This window comes from Rhinolophus sinicus, chromosome 2 (genome assembly GCF_057876585.1).
Source record: "Rhinolophus sinicus isolate RSI-liver-muscle chromosome 2, RSI-T2T, whole genome shotgun sequence".
NCBI classification, from domain to species: domain Eukaryota; kingdom Metazoa; phylum Chordata; class Mammalia; order Chiroptera; family Rhinolophidae; genus Rhinolophus; species Rhinolophus sinicus.
This window is the reverse complement of record NC_142502.1, coordinates 40,837,818-40,856,267: the sequence shown is the minus strand read 5'-3', so window position 1 is coordinate 40,856,267 and position 18,450 is coordinate 40,837,818. Positions and strand designations below refer to the sequence as shown.

The 18,450-nt window shown below is 38.2% G+C and overlaps 1 protein-coding gene across 1 annotated transcript; it reads right to left on the bottom strand.

Moving 5' to 3' along the window:
• Nucleotides 1–9,180: 9,180 nt before the first annotated feature.
• On the bottom strand, nt 9,181–12,492 carry TSPYL1 (TSPY like 1). The gene has a single exon (XM_074333466.2). It carries the CDS (start codon nt 12,372–12,374, stop codon nt 11,058–11,060), a length of 1,317 nt encoding a protein of 438 aa, XP_074189567.2. The 5' UTR covers nt 12,375–12,492; the 3' UTR covers nt 9,181–11,057.
• Between the last annotated feature and the right edge of the window lie 5,958 nt (nt 12,493–18,450).

Genomic DNA, 18,450 nt, shown 5'->3' with positions numbered 1-18,450 from the left:
TAGTATTCCCATTCCTAGTCACTAGAGGGAGGAAGTGGTCTTTTTTCTTTTTTTTTTTCACTTTTGAAAATTTTTATTAAATTTATTGGGGTGACATTGGTTAGTAAAATTATATAGGTTTTAAGTGTACATTTCTATAATACATTATCTATATGTTGCATTGTGTGTTCATCACCCAGTCAGTACTCCTTCCATCACCATATACTTGACCCCCTTTACACTTTTCTACCACCCCTCCTCTTACCCTCTGGTAATCACTGAACTGTTGTCTGTGTCTATGAGTTTTTGTCTGTCTTGTTCGTTTGCTGCTTTCAGTTTTATATCCCACATATGAGCGAAGTCATTGGTTCTCTACTTTTTCTGTCTGATTTATTTCATTTAACATAATAATCTCAAGATCCACCATGTTGTCACAAATGGCAATTTCATATTTTCTTATGGCTGAATAATATTCCATTGTACATATATATGTAGCACATCTTCCTTATCCAATCATCTATCAAAGAACATTTTGGTTGTTTCCATGTCTTGGCGACTGTGAATAATGCTGCAATGAACATAGGATATATATAATCTTTATGGATAAATGTTTTCAGAGTTTGGGGGTAGATACCCAAAAGAGGATTGCTGGGTCATATGGTAATTCTATTCTGAATTTTTTTGAGGAACCTCTGTACTGTTTTTCATAGTGGTTGTACCAATTTACATTCCCCCCAGCAGTGTGTGAGGGTTCCTTTTTCTCCACAGCTTCTGCAACACTTACTATTATTTGTCTTGTTGATAATTGCCGTTCTAACAGGTGTGAAGTAGTATCTCGTTGTGGTTTTGATTTGTATTTCCCTAATAGCTAGTGAAGTTGAGCATTTTTTTCATATATCTGTTGGCCATTTGTTTATCTTCTTGGGAGAAGTCTGTTCAGGTCCTCTGCCCATTTTTAAATTGGATTGTGTTCTTGTTGAGTTGTATGAGTTCTTTTCTTTATATATTTTGGATATTAGCCCCTTCTCAGAGATGTTGTTTGCAAATATCTTCTATTCGGTTGGTTGCCTCTTTGTTTTATTGATAGTTGCTTTTGCTGTGCAGAAGCTTTTTAGTTTGATATAGTCCCATTCATTTATTTTTTCCTTTGACTTCCCTTGCCTTTGAGGTCAAATTCATAAAATCCACTCTGAACCCAAGGTCCTATGCTTTCTTCTATGAAATTTATTGTTTTGGGTCTTATGTTTAGGTCTGATCCATTTTGATTTAATTTTGGTGTGTGGTGACAGATAGCAGTCTACTTTCATTCTTTTGAACATGGCTTTCCAGTTTTCCCAGCACCATTTATTGAAGAGGTTTTCTTTTCTCCATTGTATGTTTTTGGCTCTTTTGTTGAAAATCATCTGCCCATATATATGTGAGTTTACTTCTGGGTTCTCAATTCTATTCCATTGGTCTGTGTATCTGTTTTTCTGCCAATACCATGCTGTTTTGCTAATTGTTGCATTGAAGTATAAACTGAAGTCAGGGAGTATGATACCTCCAACCTTGTTGTTTTTTCTTAGGATTGCTTTGACAAAAGGATTTTGTCAAAAGGATTTTTTGACGAAAGTGTGATTCCATACAAATCGGGTTTTTTGTTCTATTTCTTTTAAAAAAATACCATAGGGATTGCATTAAATCTGTATCTCTGTATCTTGCTAAGGAACTGGTGTTTAGAATGATAATCTGATTTGAGTTTGCCTTTGGTGTTAAAGTTTAAACTGCTCTGAAGAGAACATTTATGGCAATTTTATAGACCATCCATTCATTAAAAGAACTATGGCATGAGTTTTCAACATATATTTGATGCTCTATATATTATTAAAATTAAATTATAATCTTTATTATATTTATGCTGTCACTGTCACAAAATTAAAATTAAAAAAAAAAATTCTGATGATGTTTAGGGAAAAAAAAAGTCATATAGCCTTGCTTTCCTCAATCATAAAGGAAATCAGAGACAAGGTCCCTCACCTGAATGACCTCATAGCTTTGTGTGCTGGGTGTGATAATTTTATGTGTCAATTTGACTGGGCCAAATGGTGCCCAGATTAAATATTATTTCTGCGTCTGTCTGTGAAGGTATTTCTAGAATTAGCATTGGAATGAGTAGAATGAAAACATAGGTTACGCTCCCAATGTGGGTGAGAATCAACCAATCCCTTGAGGATGTGAATAGAACAAAAAGGTGAAAGGAGGAATTTACCTCTTTTGCTTGCTGCCTGAGTACTTGAGCTGGGATATCTTCTCCTGCCCTTAGATTGGTATTTACACCATCAGTTCCCCTGGTTCTCAGGCCTTGGATCACCAGCTTTCCTGTCTCCAGTTTGCAAGCAGCAGATCCTGGGACTTCTCAGCCTCCATAATCACAAGAACCAATTCCTCACAATAAAGCTCTTCCTAATGGCTCTGTTTCTCTGGAGAACCCTGACATTGGATGAAAACATATAGCACTAGAATCAAACAGATCTGGCTTCAAGTCTCAGTTGTGCCACCCTTTCTGATCCAGTGCTTTAGGGTAATAGATAGGAGTAGGTTGGAACTGAAGAGTCAGAGAGAAGAGCCTGAGTAAGGAAGGTCAAAGAAGCATCTTGTAGGCATCTGAATGTGCAGAAATGGAAAGGGAAACTCAGGAAGATTCTCGTGAATGCCCCAGGGAGATTATTACTGATTATGTCAGTACTACTTCAGGACATACTGTCCTGAGCAGACTTAACTTCTTCAGTGACCAGAGGATGACAGAACCTCTTAGTTGGTAAGTTAAGAGACTCTAGAGAAATCAACTTTAGCCTGGAACTGAAGGAGAAAAGCTAAGTGATTCCAAGATTGGAATTATAAATGAAATCATACAGCAATAAGAACTTGCAAATAAGGTCTTGCAAGTAGAGTCAGCAACTTTTATTTAAGCACAGGAGAAGTCAAAACACTGGAGATGAGCAAATGGAGTTCCAGTTTTTGAATTCCCAGCAATATTTTAAAATCTGTTATTTATTGAGGTTATAATTTATATCACTATAATGCATGGATCTTAAGTGTACAAATTTGACAAGTTTTGACAAATGAATAACCTGTGCTATCATCACCCAATTCAAGATACGGAGCATTGCTCTCACCCCTGAAAGTTTGCTCAAGCTTCTTTCCAGTTACCTCCCCAACCCTAAGGGAACCACTCTGGATTTATTTCACCACAGATAAGTTTCCCGTGCTATTGAACTTAAGGTACATTGTTTGTCTTCTTTTGCCTGTCATCTGTTGGGAACACTTCTCGAAGGGTACTGAATGAAACCAACCTCCAAAGGAGGACAGGGCCCGAAAGACAAGAAAAAGACTGACAACTCCAAAATTAAACAAGAAGTTTAAGGGAAATTACAGCAGAAGTAGACTCTGGGATGACAGGAAGACAGTAGATTTCCTCACAGAAAGGGGAAGGAGGCGTGATATATAGCCAAGTGGCACCTGCTAACACAGGTGGCTTGAAGCCTCATGGCAGGGGCTTATTAAGAGCTGCATAATTCAAAGCAGTAAACAACTTAATGGGCCAACTTACCTATGCAAAAACATGTCAGATGATACTGGACCACCCCTCCTGCGATGAACTTGCGGTCAACTTGCTTTATAAGACGGTCATGCTAAGTATCAGGAATCACTTCGCCTAATAGCATCTTACAGTTAACATAATGTTTTTGAGGTTTACATAATATAATGTTTTGAGATGTAGTTGCATGCTCAATAGTTTGTTCCTTTTTGTTGATAAGTAGTGTTCCTTTGTATAAATACACCATAATGTATTTATTCACTCACCTGATGGTGGACATTTGGCATGTTTCTAGAGCTATTATGTAAAAAAATGCTATGAACATTCTTGTGCTGTATGTAAATTATACTTTAATAAAGGAAAAAAAAATGACAAATACCAAAAACAAAAGAAGTATATTATTAACATCTTCAGTCACTTAAAAGAGAAAAGAGAATGGCTAAGGCAAAAACAATAGTGAGCTGGTACAGATTAAATGTTTAGCACTCATTGATAGCCGCTGTCAGTGTGATCAAGAAAATGCAAATGGATTCAAACTGAGTATGCATACTGACTAGAAAGAAAGTGGAGAACACAGTCATTTTCCAATATTAAGCTGCCCTAAACTCTGGAATCAGAGTTTGAAGCTTGAATAAATGAAGACTTGGAAGTGAAGTCACTATCTAGGAAGACATTTACAGACTTATGTGTATGAATCATGCTTTCAGCTGTGGCTGATTCTGCAATGCCAACCTCTGCTGAGTCAGTGGACCTCAGCCTCGAGAAATGTGTGCTGAAACCAAGTCCTCGGTAAGAAGACCCATATTTCTATAGTTTTGTAAAGGACTACATGAATCCCAAAATAAATTTAAGTTTCTAGATACGTGGTCAATTTAGGGCAACGTTGGGTCTATTAGAGCTGTATGGAATAACCCACCATCACTGATAACTCTTCATAATAGGTGCTTCCTGTTTACATCCTATAGTCTCCAATTATAGAGCAATCTTTTAAATATGAGTATCCCTAGTACCGTGACTGAAATTGATCTAGGCTGTCAATTAGACCTTTAACTGTGCACTTTTGTAGTTTAAATTTTTTTCTATTTTTGATGACTGATAAAAATAAGCTATATATCGTTTTTAATATTTCCCCAACTTTTTATTTTGAAAAATTTCAAATTCACAAAAGTTGAAATAGTAATATTAAAATATTAATACTGCCTTCAAAAACAAAGCAGAGTGATCAATAGAGGTAAACAAAAATCACTAAGAAGTCATTTCCTTTTTTGACAAGAGAATTTGAAAGACAAATTTGCTATTATGGATTGCATCTGGGAGGAACTGGCAACACTTCTAATCCTTCAGACGGGAGAGGGGCATTCCCTAATTCCCAAAGAGGTGCCAAGTGTGCTTGCCCAATGCCCTAGGACAAAGTTAAAAAATACACACACACACACACACACACACACACACACACACACACACACACACACACACAGGTGAATCCATAGTTGATGGGAAGATCATATCCTAAAGAGCTATGTCGCTCTAAAAGGGAGGTTCCTGAGAGTGAGAACTTCAACAATGACCTGGCTACAGACAAGATTTGCAAAATGACACAAAACTAAGGGATAACATTTCTCATTAGAAATAATAAGCCTCTAAATGTGAACAGGTTAAATGAATTAGCCTAGTTTAACAGAATAAAAATTAATATAGTGTTGGACACAAACTCCAAAAAGCGTAGATCGAGAAGCCTAACTCAGGAGCACATGAATACTTGAAAACTTAGGGGTTTGGTAAATTATATCATATTAGGAGTAAAAAGGGTAAATGTGCTGCCCCAAAAGCTAATATTCTCCCAGGATCCATTTGAAGAAAAATACTATTTATAATAAAGGCAGTAAGAATCCCATTATATTCTGTTATTTGGATTTTTTTTTTCCAATTCTGGGCGCCAGACTTTAGGAAGAACATTGGCATAATGAAGCTTGTCTAATTAGCATACAGAATGGATGAGGAACATTGAAAGAATTGATATATTGATGTGTCTGGGGTGGGGGGTGAGGTGTAGAGTATAATGATGAACTTCAAGTACTTAAACAGCTCTTTTGTGGAAGCTGGCTAATTCCATTCTGCAAGACCACAGGGGTCAAACTATGGAGCAGGTGTGCTGGGAGCCTACTATATCCCTGGCCCTTTGCAATAGCTGGATTTTATAAGGGGGTAGATTTCTGAGTAACTGTAACACAACTGAGAAGGGAGTGGGTATTCCCTCACTTGAGGTGTCCAAGGAAAGTTTATGTATGATTCTCAAACCTGTTTGCACCTTAGGGTCTAATTTAATTGGTTTGGGGTGAGCCTAGGCGTCTGGATTCTTTCAAAGCTCCCAGCTATTTATAATGGGCAGTCAGGTTTGACAAATATTAGGCCAGATTGCTACTTGTCTGAATGTAAATTAAATGAGAAATTAAAATTGAGAGGAAGATAAATGGAAATATTGATTACATACCAGGCATTGTGCTTGGCATTTTGCACTCTAATCTTTATTAACTATGTTAATACTTGGAATCTTTTAGCAGTGGCACATAGTAAGCTCCCAAAGATTTTTTATCATTGTTACCCTCTCTACAACCTTGTAAAACATTCTCCAAATATAATCTGGGAGAATGTTAGCTTATAATACAGGTGTTATATCATCTATGCATTATGGACAAGGAAACTGAGGCTCAAAGAAGATCTTTATTTAGGTTAATGCACTAGGAGGTTGATTCCAAAACTGTGATTTAATCCTAATTTAAAGGTAATGTGTCTTCCCTGTCTCTTCAGGCCAGTAAGAAGACATCTGGGTATTTTTAAAAATTATTAATAGCTTACTTAAGTGACCCTTTTCATTTTTAATAGGACCATTTCTTCCTGGCCTGTTCTCAAGAAAATTACATTCAATACAAATCCTGAAACAATGAATCTAAAAAGCAGACATTTGGTTTTCCTAATGTGGCCTGATGGAAACTTCTGTAGGTCTTGAGAACCTCTGAGGTCAAAGGTAATGGATCAATGTAGCCCTTTGGAGCTGAAACAAAGCACTTCAAACATGGAAAGTACTGCTCACAAGTGAAACACTTCCCATACTAATGAATAGATAAAGATTATATCTGTTACTTCTATACAGTCTAGGACTTCAATTATATATTAACATTGAGGGAGAAGTTGGCCCTGAAGGAAATGTCCTGATCATCTCTGACACCTCTTCTTGACCACATAAATCCCGTTTTCTTGTGTGTGTAACTGGTTTAGGTATGTGAGTGTGCTAGAGAAGAAGAAACATCAAGGAATGGATACTCCCTCAATGAGACACTGAGTTCTTTAAGGGCAAGGAAAATCTTTACTATCTCATATAATCCTTGATATAGTATCCAGTATAAAATAAGTAATAAATGCTGCAAGGTTGCAATTGCTACACTAATTTTCAAAAATAAAATATGCTTCAAGTGGTGGGTATTGAATTGACTTAATGCAGTGATAGATTCAGATTTTTGTTTTCTGTCACTGGCCAATTGCTAAAATTTGTAGCCTATGTAACATATACTAAATAGTACATCAGCATAATTTTAATACAGTGTTTTCCTATACATTTTTGGTACCTTCTGTATTTAATGACTGAAATTATTTTCTTAGCTTTATGTATACCTGTAAACCAAAAAGTACACATTTTATTCTAGAAAGATACGAAACTAGAGGTCCTAAATGTCGCTAGAGACTTATTAATCAATATAACTATCAGTGCCAATTTGGCACCCAGATCTACCTTGTTTATATCCAGAAGCATAGTTTTACACAGTACGTTTTACAAAGTACTGAGTATATCTTAGGTAGTCGAGAAGAAATTGATTGAAGACATTTCATTTTACCCTTTTTACCCACTGGCCTCTGGCTGTACTTTACCCATTGTGAATTTTGGCTAGATACCCTTGTCATAAAGTCACAAAAAATTTCGTGGGGAGAAAAGTAATAGCATGTTTAAATTTTACAGATATTTTTATATGCTTTGAGATATTCATCAAGAAGTCTAGAACCATGCTGTCCTATGTAATTTTAAATTTACCAGTAGCCACATTAAAAAAATGGATAAATAGGGAAAATTAATTCTAGTGATATATTTCATTTAACCCAATATATCAAAAATATTATCATTTCGATATGCAATCCATATAAAAATTGAGGTATTTTAAATCCTTCTTTCCATACGAAGTCTGAAATCTAGTGTGTATTTCATACTTAGAGCAGATCTCAATTTGGACTAGTCACATTTCAAGTGCTCAATAGCCACTGGTGGCTATTGGCTACTATATTGGACAGCACATGTCTAGAGTCTAACCCCCTTCCATCTCCAGTGTAATAGTCACTACCTTCAGATGTACAAAAACAAATCACATAAAAGTTGATCCAAAGTTAATGCTCTGTTAACATGGCAAGTAAAAGGTGAAATGTTATATAGTGTTTGGACTTTTTCTAATTACTTAAACAAGAAATTTGCTTTTATTTAAGAAAGGCTTTGAAAATTTTTTGCAAATTTTTTACAAATTTTTTAAAATTAAAAAAATATTTTTTTTTTTGCAGTTTTACAAATGCCTTGAAAACCGTTTTCTTCTTTTCATTACCTCATCAAAAGTCTTTATGGGTACTAGGTTATTTTGTTCTTTTTCTCCATTTGAATTGTTCATTTTGTCATTCACTAAATATTTATTTGGTGACAACTATGCGCAAAATATCTAGCACCCAAAGCTAGATGCAGTAAAGAATGTAAAAACATCCCCCATCTCCTGCTTTCACAAAGCTTCCTTTGAAACTAGAGTGAAAAACTATCTTTGTATTTTATTTTACTGTGTCACTCTGTGTCAATTATTTGTTTGCCTATCAGTCTTCCCCCAGTTCTTTAACAATAAATGTAATGAACTTTATCTTCTTATACTTTTATCTTCCTGGGGCCTGGCAGAATACCTTCATATTCATTGAATTCACTGTAATAAGTTACTATGTGTTATTTTCTAGAACAGAGGTTCACCAAGTACAGAAAATTTTACAAAGCACACCAAGTACACAATTTTTTTTTTTTTTATCTTCCCTAAGGGGAAGAGAAAAACAATAAAGCAGAAAAGTTATTTATGACAGGGCTTGAAGGATTTGACACAGAGAGATGGTGCTGAGGCTTGAAGAACAGAACAAGATTTTAAAGCTGAGAAAGTACAGGATACAAGAATACATCACTTATGACAGGAACTCTCTGAATGTGAGCTTATTAAGTGCGCAAGTGACTGAATGACCTGAGGAAATCTACACACATAGAAATGGAAGCTTTAAGGCAGTGAAAGGGGTGGTGGTGCTGAACAAACTATATGGAAAAAAGTGACATTATGAGTTTATGAGTGAACTATTGCAGTTGTTGACATTTTAAAGCAAAAAAAAAAAAAAAAAAAAGCAACAACCCTCTCTACCTTGCAAGGTACAGTAATGTGCCCAATTTTTTTTTTAATTTTGGGAACATGCTTGTTGTATCGATTTAAGAACTTTACTAAATTCCATAATCTGTTATTTTGAATAATTTCTTTAAGCAAGTTTGTTGGCAGGGTGAAAAATAAGAAGTCTAACGGAGTAACATGCTTTTATTTTACCATCATGCATATAAGGAAAGACAAATATGCCAATGGTACACTTCCAATTTGACAGAGCAATGTCACAAGCATTTATGCTATTTAGGAAAAAAGAAACATCAATTACTAAATTGTTACCAGGGCAGATTATCAAGTAGGTTAATCAAACCACATATTTTCTGTAGGTTATTTTTCCATGAAGACAATTTCCAAAGTCTTCAGAATCTGACAATACCAAGTTATTCATATTTCTAAGAATACAATTTTGACAGAAACAAGAAAAAATTGAAAATCATTATGAATATTCATTTAAGTTTCTCTATCGTACTGGAAAGTAAGACTGTTATTTTTCCAAATGTTCCCAATTGAAAGGAAAGAAAGCCTGTATAGCTCCACTTTCCCAGTAAACAGAAACAGAAAATACAGGATTTTACTAAATACTAGTGAAATAAAGGACACAGTATTAATCTTCTGCATAAATTAAGTCAAACGAACATGACAGAAAGCACCCAAAGTTGTGTTGTTTCTTTGAAAAACCTTTCTCTTCACAACGTATTTAACACTCCAAGCCCCTTTAATTCTCCCATAGAAATCCTGAGAAAAAGTGTTTCTCCTCCCATCACCACCAACAGAGAAAGAACCTTTCCTTGAAGGTTCTCAGCCAGCCACTCTTAATTTTAGGCCCAATTTTTACCTGGCTCATTTTTGCCTATGGTCTGTTGTTCAGTTTCCCATGCTTAGGGCACTCCTCACAATCTCTTTAGTTCTTCCATCCATATGAACTAGGTATCACTTTTCATCCCATCTAGATCTGCCTCCCTTTAAGCCCTCTAAGTGTTGGAGGGGTGCGGGGCGGGGGAGAGAGCAGAGGGAAATAAGAGCTCTGGCAGTATATTTTACTAGACCTGTTGTCCCTGGAAATGATGGAAAAAGCCAATTTTTTATTGTTTTTTAATAGACAGGAGATAAACAGAAAGTGTACTGCTACCCTGACAGTCATGTTCAGGATGAGGAAAGGAGGCACCAAGAGGTACCTAGGTTTTGTGTGAATTCACTAGTTGAGGCTGAGAAAGCCTGGACACCATCCTTATTTGTCATGAGGTCAAAGTCTAACGTGACACCTCAACCACTTGCCTGACAGTAGGGTTCCTCAAGGGACGAGGGGGTGAGGAATCGAGAAGTCTTTCAGGTAGAGGAATGGAAGGGCTGGAAGGGAAACTTGTGCTGGCAGGAAACTTGGTCCACCAACAGTTCGGAAGATTCGGTTTACCAGAAATCAGACAGAGGAGTTGACAATGGTCTGGAAGATTTTCATTCAGTAGGGAGCAGCCAAAGGGTTGGCACAGCTAGAAGCATGCAGCACTACATGACCAGAGGTGCAAGAAGAGCAATGGAGTCACATAAATCACAAAGACCAAGTGACCCACTGCTGCTCTCACTTGATATTAATGCCCCGCAATTGTCCAGCCTATCTACCTGCACTGCAGAGCAAAGTGGATACAATGGGCTCCTAGACAAAGCTAGAATTATAGGTGGTAAGAGCCAGACCAGAGGTCCCCGGGAACAACTAGCGTCCAAGCAGTGCTAATAAAGGCAGTGCAATTGAGAGCATCATTTACTTGGCTTAGCAGTAGTGTGAATCATGGCCATGCAGCATGTGAGAGTAATGCAGAACTGTTTGAAGGCTGTGGAGAAGCATGGCCATGAAGGTCTCAATCTTGAGGTTGAGAGAACTAAATGTCCAGAGGAAAAAGGTTGCAGAAATGTTAGGGGGAAGAAAGGTAGAAGGCATACCCATTTCTGTTGCTCAAGCACAGGTCTAGCAAGAGGTGATAGGAGACCTTGTGCAAGAGTAGTCCCAAGGGCAAAGTTTAACCAGACTGGAACCCAAAGGGCCTGGGGATCTCCACTGGCTCCCTTAGTGGGCGACGTCTGGCTCTACGGGCTCCTTCATGCAATAGGTAATATTGCAGTGGATTTGGCCATAGGTCCTCTTTAATAATCTCAGCAATCTTGTCAGACTCTGGAAGGCTGTGGTCTGAAAACCAGGTGAAGAAACTGCAAACGACATCTTGGTTCCTGCGAATGAAGGACTGGGGTTCGTGGCCCCGACGCCATATGATTGGAGTGGAAAGAGATACCACTCGGCCAGAGGCTCTGACCTCATATTCCTTGACAATCAGCTTGTTTCTGAAGTAGGGGTTTCTTCGAAAGAAGAACTTGAACTTGCAGCCAGTTCTCGGGTGTCTGAGTTCCTTCACCTCCAAATTGGTTATGTATCTTAACATCTCTGCATCTTGGCCCCTAATCATGGGGGACAACTGGGGATGGTTCCGAAAGGCGGCGACCCAGAAGCCCGGGATATTCTGGATAATGTAGTTCCTCCGCTCCAGATAGTGTCGACGCATCCGTCCGAACTTATGCTCCAGCTGCTGAAAGGCCCTGTCAGCCTGGGCATTTACAGTGTCCAGTTCCAGCTGGATGGCCTCCAGAGGGTTCATGCGGAGATCCATATTCAGGGGCCGCCGCCCTGTCTCCTCCTTCACCTCCGGCACCACTCTGTTTTCCGTCACCACGTCTATTTCTTCACCTACTGGCTTCTCCTCTACCTCCATCTCCTCCTCCGCTACCCCCTCCTCCTTCACTCCTTTCTCCTTCACCACCTCCTCATCCACTGATACTGAGAAGATGGTGTTCACTTCAGCGTTCCCTTCCTCGGCCTTCATCTCCGCCATCACCTCAGCCTCCGACCTCTCTGCGCCACAGGTTTCTAGGGCCTTCTCCGCACCTGGGCCACTCTGCTCTCCACGCTGACGGCCATTGTTCAGGCTGCTGTCCGTTGCCATGGACACAGACATGGCTTCCAGGCCCACGGCGGGAGGCGGAGCTTCTTCTTGCCCCGCTGGGGTGGCTCGGTAACCGCCATCCTCACCAACTCCGATCTGGGGAGAATGGCCACAGCCCGCGGGGTCGTCGGGGGCTCCCCGCTCCTCTGGAAGCCGGGGCTGTGGGAGCACGATGGTCGCCGAGCTTCCCTCACCCGTCTCCGCCATCACCTGTGACGCCTCGGTTTCCTCGCGGGGCTTCAGGCACTGGTGTGGGTCCGGGTCCCCTGGGGCACGGTCGGGAGGAGTGGGGCCGCGGGTCAGGAGGAGAGGGCTCTTTTCGACCCCATCCAGGCGGCTCATGTTGGCAGCAGCCAGGCCAACGGCAGGTTAACGTCCGCTTTCCTCACAGAAACCCAGCTCGGCGAAAACCGGTCGCTAGCACCACCCGCCCTCTGGAGTCGCCGCGTCTCTGTGAGGGTGACGTCAGTGCCGTTAATCTCACCGCAACGCGAGATTTCGCTGCCGCCGGGATTGGCTCGGCGGTTGCCTGCGGTCCCCGAGTGTTCTGTTAGTTTTACTTGTATGAATTTTTTCGGGGGGGACAGGAAATTTGATTTATGTAAATAAATGTAGATTGGACTCAGAATCCGAAGGCAGTGAGGACCCTCACTGCGAAGCGTCTGGAAACTGCCTCCAGCATATAAACTGGGATAACTGTAGGGGTCACAGTACTACACTGCATACTTGCATAAAAACATGTTTTTCTGGTTTTCAGCATTTTTTTAGGCAGGAAGGTAAATCTATTCCCTGTTACTCCATAATGTCCAGGAGCAAAAATCTTCTCTTTTTTTAACAAAGATGAATTGCAAATTGTTTCCTTTTTCTCAAATAGAAGTGACATGAAAATATCAATTACAGCCTGTAAAGTCATTGAGAGAAAAAGCTACTCAGCGGCTTTTTACCACTAAAGTGAAGCATATTATTCCTTGCTAGTACTCAATTTATAATCTGTATCAAAGAAGAGCTTGTGCTACATAATGTCTGCAGGAATTAATACAGGATCAATTTGCTACATTTTGCTGCATAGCCCCTTGCTGTGGGAAATAGAAAAGCTTTATTTCCGGCCCCATAAGCTATTGATTTATTAACAAACTTAGTTCTGCAAGGAGGTAGGAAAAGTTGGCTGTAATGAAGTGTGTATTCATGGCAATCAACTCATAGAGTTCATGGAAGAGTTATGTCAGTGTCTCCAGTTGACTTGCAAGGAAAGCGGGGTTAGTGAGTTACAAGGCCTCAGAGAAATACCAGTTGGCGGGAGCCACCTGCCACCATTTTATAAAGAAAAGCTACTTAAAATGGATAACCAAATAGTCATGAAGTAAAAAACAAAAGCGCAGTTAGTTGACTTAAAGTGTAAAAGAGGCAAACTTTTTTTTCTATTTGCTTTGCCTGTGTGGTAGACTGAATAATGGCCTCCAGAGATGTCTACCTCCTAATCTTCAGAAACTTGAATATATTATCTTACGTGGTAAAAGAGACTTTGTAGTTATGATTAGCAGGACTTTGTAGTTATGATTAGCTTAAAGATCTAATGAGATGGGAAGATTATCCTGGATTATCTGGGTTGACTTTATAAGAAGGAGGCTGGAGTGCCAGTCTAAAGGAGATGATCACCAAAGCAGAGATGAGAGAGAGAGATTTGAAGATGCTATGCTGCTACCTTTAATAATGGTGGAAGGAACCAGGATCCAAGGCGAAAATTCAGCCTCTACATTCTGGAAAGGTAAGGAAGTAGATTCTCCCAAAGAGCCTCCAAAGAAATGCAGCCTTGGCAACACCTTGACCTTATGATGCCTAACCTTCAGCTCCATAGGATAATTAATTTGTATAGGTTTAAGTTACAAAGTTTGTGGTAATTTGTTACAGAGCAATATGAAATGAGTACTTCTTGGATTGAGCTTTTGTGTTGCATTTATGTGTGCCTCAAGTTTTTCCTAGCAGCATCTTCAGTCTTGCCCTTTGCTTCCTCTGAGGTCCTGCCCAACAGCTTGATTTATCATGTTTTGAGTCTGTTTTTGGTTATTGAGATCAGAAACCTATTTAGACAATACATAGACAAAATTAAAGCCAAAACCCACCACAAAAGTGGGTTTTGAGAAGACCCCGAACTCCAGGAGGACAGGGCCTTGTTTTTGTTTACCACTGTTCACCAAGTGCCTAGCATGCTGCCTTGCACGGTGTTGCATAGATTATTAAAATGGTAAATAAAGGAACAAGTAAACAGCATACAGTTTCTTCTGCCTCAGCTTGGTGCTTGCAGAAGTAAGGAGCATGCAGATTGTCATCCTGCTTTCTCCCTATCTGCCACCAGGAAACCAGAGGACTGCTCTGCTATCTGCAGGAAGGAAGCCCTAGTCAAATGAATTTCTACATATGCATCAAAGCCTATGAAAGCGTAAAACAAAAAAACAAAAAATAGGAAAAATTTTGTTTTACAAATAATTTACATTTATGTGACCACACTATATGACAAACTCTGAAAGGCTGACATATTTAGGTGAATTTACATGGTAAAGCCTCAAACTGCCAACACCGTATTTCCAATTCTTCTCTCCTTTCTGAACAAGCCAAGGTAATGAATCCAGGCTTTACTTCATTTCTCTTTGCAAGAAATGGATATAGATCCTGTGATGCATGGCTGAAATTACTTTTCTATAGATAAGAATAAATAATGGAATTGTTTCTAAGGCCCACTTCTTTCTAATTGCCATGAAATAATTTATCCTCAATCTTAGAACTGGAGTAATTTAACTTGGGCTAAAGTGGAAACTTTCATTACTCTCATATGCCTTCTACTTTTAAGCAGAAGATACTACCAGGCTTTGACCAATCCTAGAAGATGTAGCTTTATTTGTCACAGTCACCATTATGATGTCTGTAAGCATAATTAGTGCTCTAACTGAAAATGTTAGGAAAGACTCCAGTGATAGATGGTACATATAAATGTAATCAGGACTCTGGGGAGTGTAATTTCCCAGGTAGTGTTGAGACACTTCTTTCTCTTGTTGTCCTTCTCTTACTAGATAATTTAATTGAATATATAAAGAAAATGAGGAAAACTTATTTCTTCCAATTTTCATTATCTGAAAATCACAGTAGATTATAACTCTTCATTATAGATGATGGAGAGCCAAGGTTATGATCACTTTTGAATAAGTGATCACTTTTAAATAAGAGAAGGGCCAGCAAGAAGCAAGGATTTAGAGGGAAAAGCAGATATGTGTTTTCTATGCTATTTCTTTTTTTAAAGAACAAATTTTTGCTTTTAAGAAGGAACCCTATAGAATTTCTACCTGCATCAAGTCTCATGTGCTCAAAGAGTTGTTTTGCCATGCAGAGCAAAAATATGATTGCAATTTGCCACAGAAAATTGTACTTGTAATAGTAGGGCCATTACTTGTGGAAGTTTTCCTGAACCTGAAGTCTTGAATATGCGTCTCTTTCACATGACACAGGTTATCCTGCTATCTGAAACATTCTCTTTTTAGGCAGATACCGTTCTCTAAGACCCCACCACAAACCTATATTACTTTAGAATGTGCTTGGCATTTAACATGCATTAAAGTGTCAAATTTTTCAAAAGACGAAACAGTAACACTGAGAAGTTAACCAGGTCATCCATATAATAGCTGCTACATTCCCCCAACCTTCTCCTAGGCATAACTTTCTTTAACCTCCCTACAACTCATTAATCTTCCTTCTCTGAATTCCTACAACTCTTTTACGAGCTGTGCCGTGCAATTTAGTGCTTAATGATAGTCTTCCTCTTAGTGACTCTGATTTTTCATATATTTCAGTGTTATCATCCCAGCATCTTCCCAAGGGATAAGAGTACAGTGCTTCTTCTCTTGTATTTACTCAGCATAGCCTGGAGCTGAGATTTTGGTAGATCCTTAATGATATTTGTTGATTTGAAAAAAATAAAGTCTTAAATTATCTTACAAAAACCAGTAGTGTGTCTATATTGGCATAACATTTTACTTGGTGGGAGAATATATTTTGGCTATACTTCATATATTACCCTTTTGTACTTTGGAATGAAAGATATATTAGTATATTACACAGCATTTCTGTGGCAATTGGCAATAAACCTCATTACCCAAAAGATAGTCTAATCTTTTGTAAGATGGTTTTATGAGAAAACATTCACAAAACCATGAAGTTATTCTCCACCATGTCAAGAAATCATAGATTCTTCAGGAATAATTTCTCAGGTAGTAAGGAGTTTAGCAGAAGTTCAGACAATTTTGTTTTGCAGAAAGATATATTTTATGGTTATAATTAATGATAGATTTCACATATTTACTGCTTCTGATGTACCAATCACTGTTGTAAACTGTTCCACGTATTGTATCATTTAGTTCTCATGAGAACTCTGAGGTAATGCTATTATGACCTTCATTTTACTCATCAGGGAACTGAGGCAAAGAAAGAATTAGTCCCTTACTCAAAATGATATATAAAAATGGCACATTTGAAATCCAGCTAGTTTGGCTGAAGAACTCATGCTCTCTGTACAAAATGAAGTCACTGTCTTAAAATAGCATAAAACTATCCTCACTTAGTGTTAAATTAATACACATTTTTTTGTCGCCTCTCCCATTCTATCCACAAGCATATTAATATTTGTTAGGAAAAGTGCCCAAGGATTTGCTTTCTGTTTAGAGGAAATACATTTACTCATGATCCCTAAATTCAGTATTTCTAAACCCTATCAGACCCAATGTCACCTTTTTATAATAGATATTTTCTAAAACAGTCTTTACTTTCTTGAAATGAAATTCATAAATAATACAACCACCTATACACATAAATAGAAAAACATCAATATAATGACTTGATTCTGATATAACAGAGAAATAAAAGTAATTTATAATAGTGTCTGTTTTAATATGTAAGGGCATTAACATACCTACATTATAAGAAATGACAGAATAGTTAGAAAGTTACACCTATTGGTACAATCAGCATGGATGGAGACTGACAGGTAGGTTTTACTTGTGGCTCAGATACCATGACTAGCATTACTCTTAGTGATGAGATTTTCTGAATTGGTGACCAAATCTTGGTTAAGTTTTAGAAAAGAAAAAGGAAAAATTCTCCTCGATTGCCACGACTCTATTTCTTCCTTTGTAAGAAATACATTTTCTAGTTTGATGTAATGCTACGTGTTTATTTTTTCTCTTACTTCCCTTGCCTGAGGGGATATATCAGTCAAAATCTTATTCCGGGTAATGTCTGTAAACTTTCTTCCCATATTTTCTTCTAGGAGTTTTACGGTTTCAGATTTTACATTTAAATCTTTAATCCATTTTGAATTTATTCTTGTATATGGTGTAAGGAGGTGATTCAGCTTCATTTTTTTGCATGTGTCTGTCCAAGTTTCCCAGCACCATTTATTGAATGGACTGTCTTTACCCCACTGTAAATTCTTACTTCCATTGTCGTAGGTTAAATGACCATATAGGCATGGATTTATTTCTGGGCTCTCTATTCTGTCCCGTTGATCTATGTGTCTGTTTTTATGCCAGTACCATGCTGTTTTGATTACTGTAGCCTTGTAGTATAATTTGTTGTCCGGTATCGTGATACCTCCCACTTTGTTCTTATTTCTCAAGATTGCCGAGGCTATCCGGGGTCTTTTATGGTTCCATATAAATTTTAGGATTATATGTTCTATTTCTGTGAAAAATGTCCTTGGTAGTTTGATAGGAATTGTGTTGAATCTGTATATTGCCTTAGGCAGTATGGACATTTTAACGATATTAATTCTTCCTATCCATGAGCATGGTATGTGTTTCCATCTATTTGTATCTTCTTTAATTTCTGTCTTCAGTGTCTTATAATTTTCTGAGTACAGATCTTTGATCACCGCACTGTACACCTGAAGCTGAAGCTGAACAATAATGAATGTCAACTATAATTATATATATATATATATATATATATATATATATATATATATATACACACACACACACACACACACACACAAGAAGTGGAGTAGAGCATTAGGAATAGAGACAGTGGAAATGTAATGGCTGTGTGCAATGTCAGAGGGTAGTAGATTGGGGGAAGGGGTTATCACTGTGTGAGGGATATAAATTATAAATGTCTAACTATTACATTGTTTTGTACACCTGAAACTAATTAAAAAAAAATAAGAAAGAAATTTAAAAGAAATTAAAAAAAAAAAAAAAAGAAAGAAAAGAAATAGGGGCTGGCCCAGTGGCTCGGGTGGTTGGAGCTCTATGCTCCTAACTCTGAAGGCTGCCGGTTCGATTCCCACATGGGCCAGTGGGCTCTCAACCACAAGGTTGCCAGTTCAACTCCTCGACTCCTGCAAGGAATGGTGGGCAGCTTCCCCTGCAACTAA

Bases quoted from the DNA above. Each gene is read 5' to 3' on its own strand.
- TSPYL1 (XM_074333466.2), bottom strand. From the start codon at position 12,374: ATGAGCCGCCTGGATGGGGTCGAAAAGAGCCCTCTCCTCCTGACCCGC.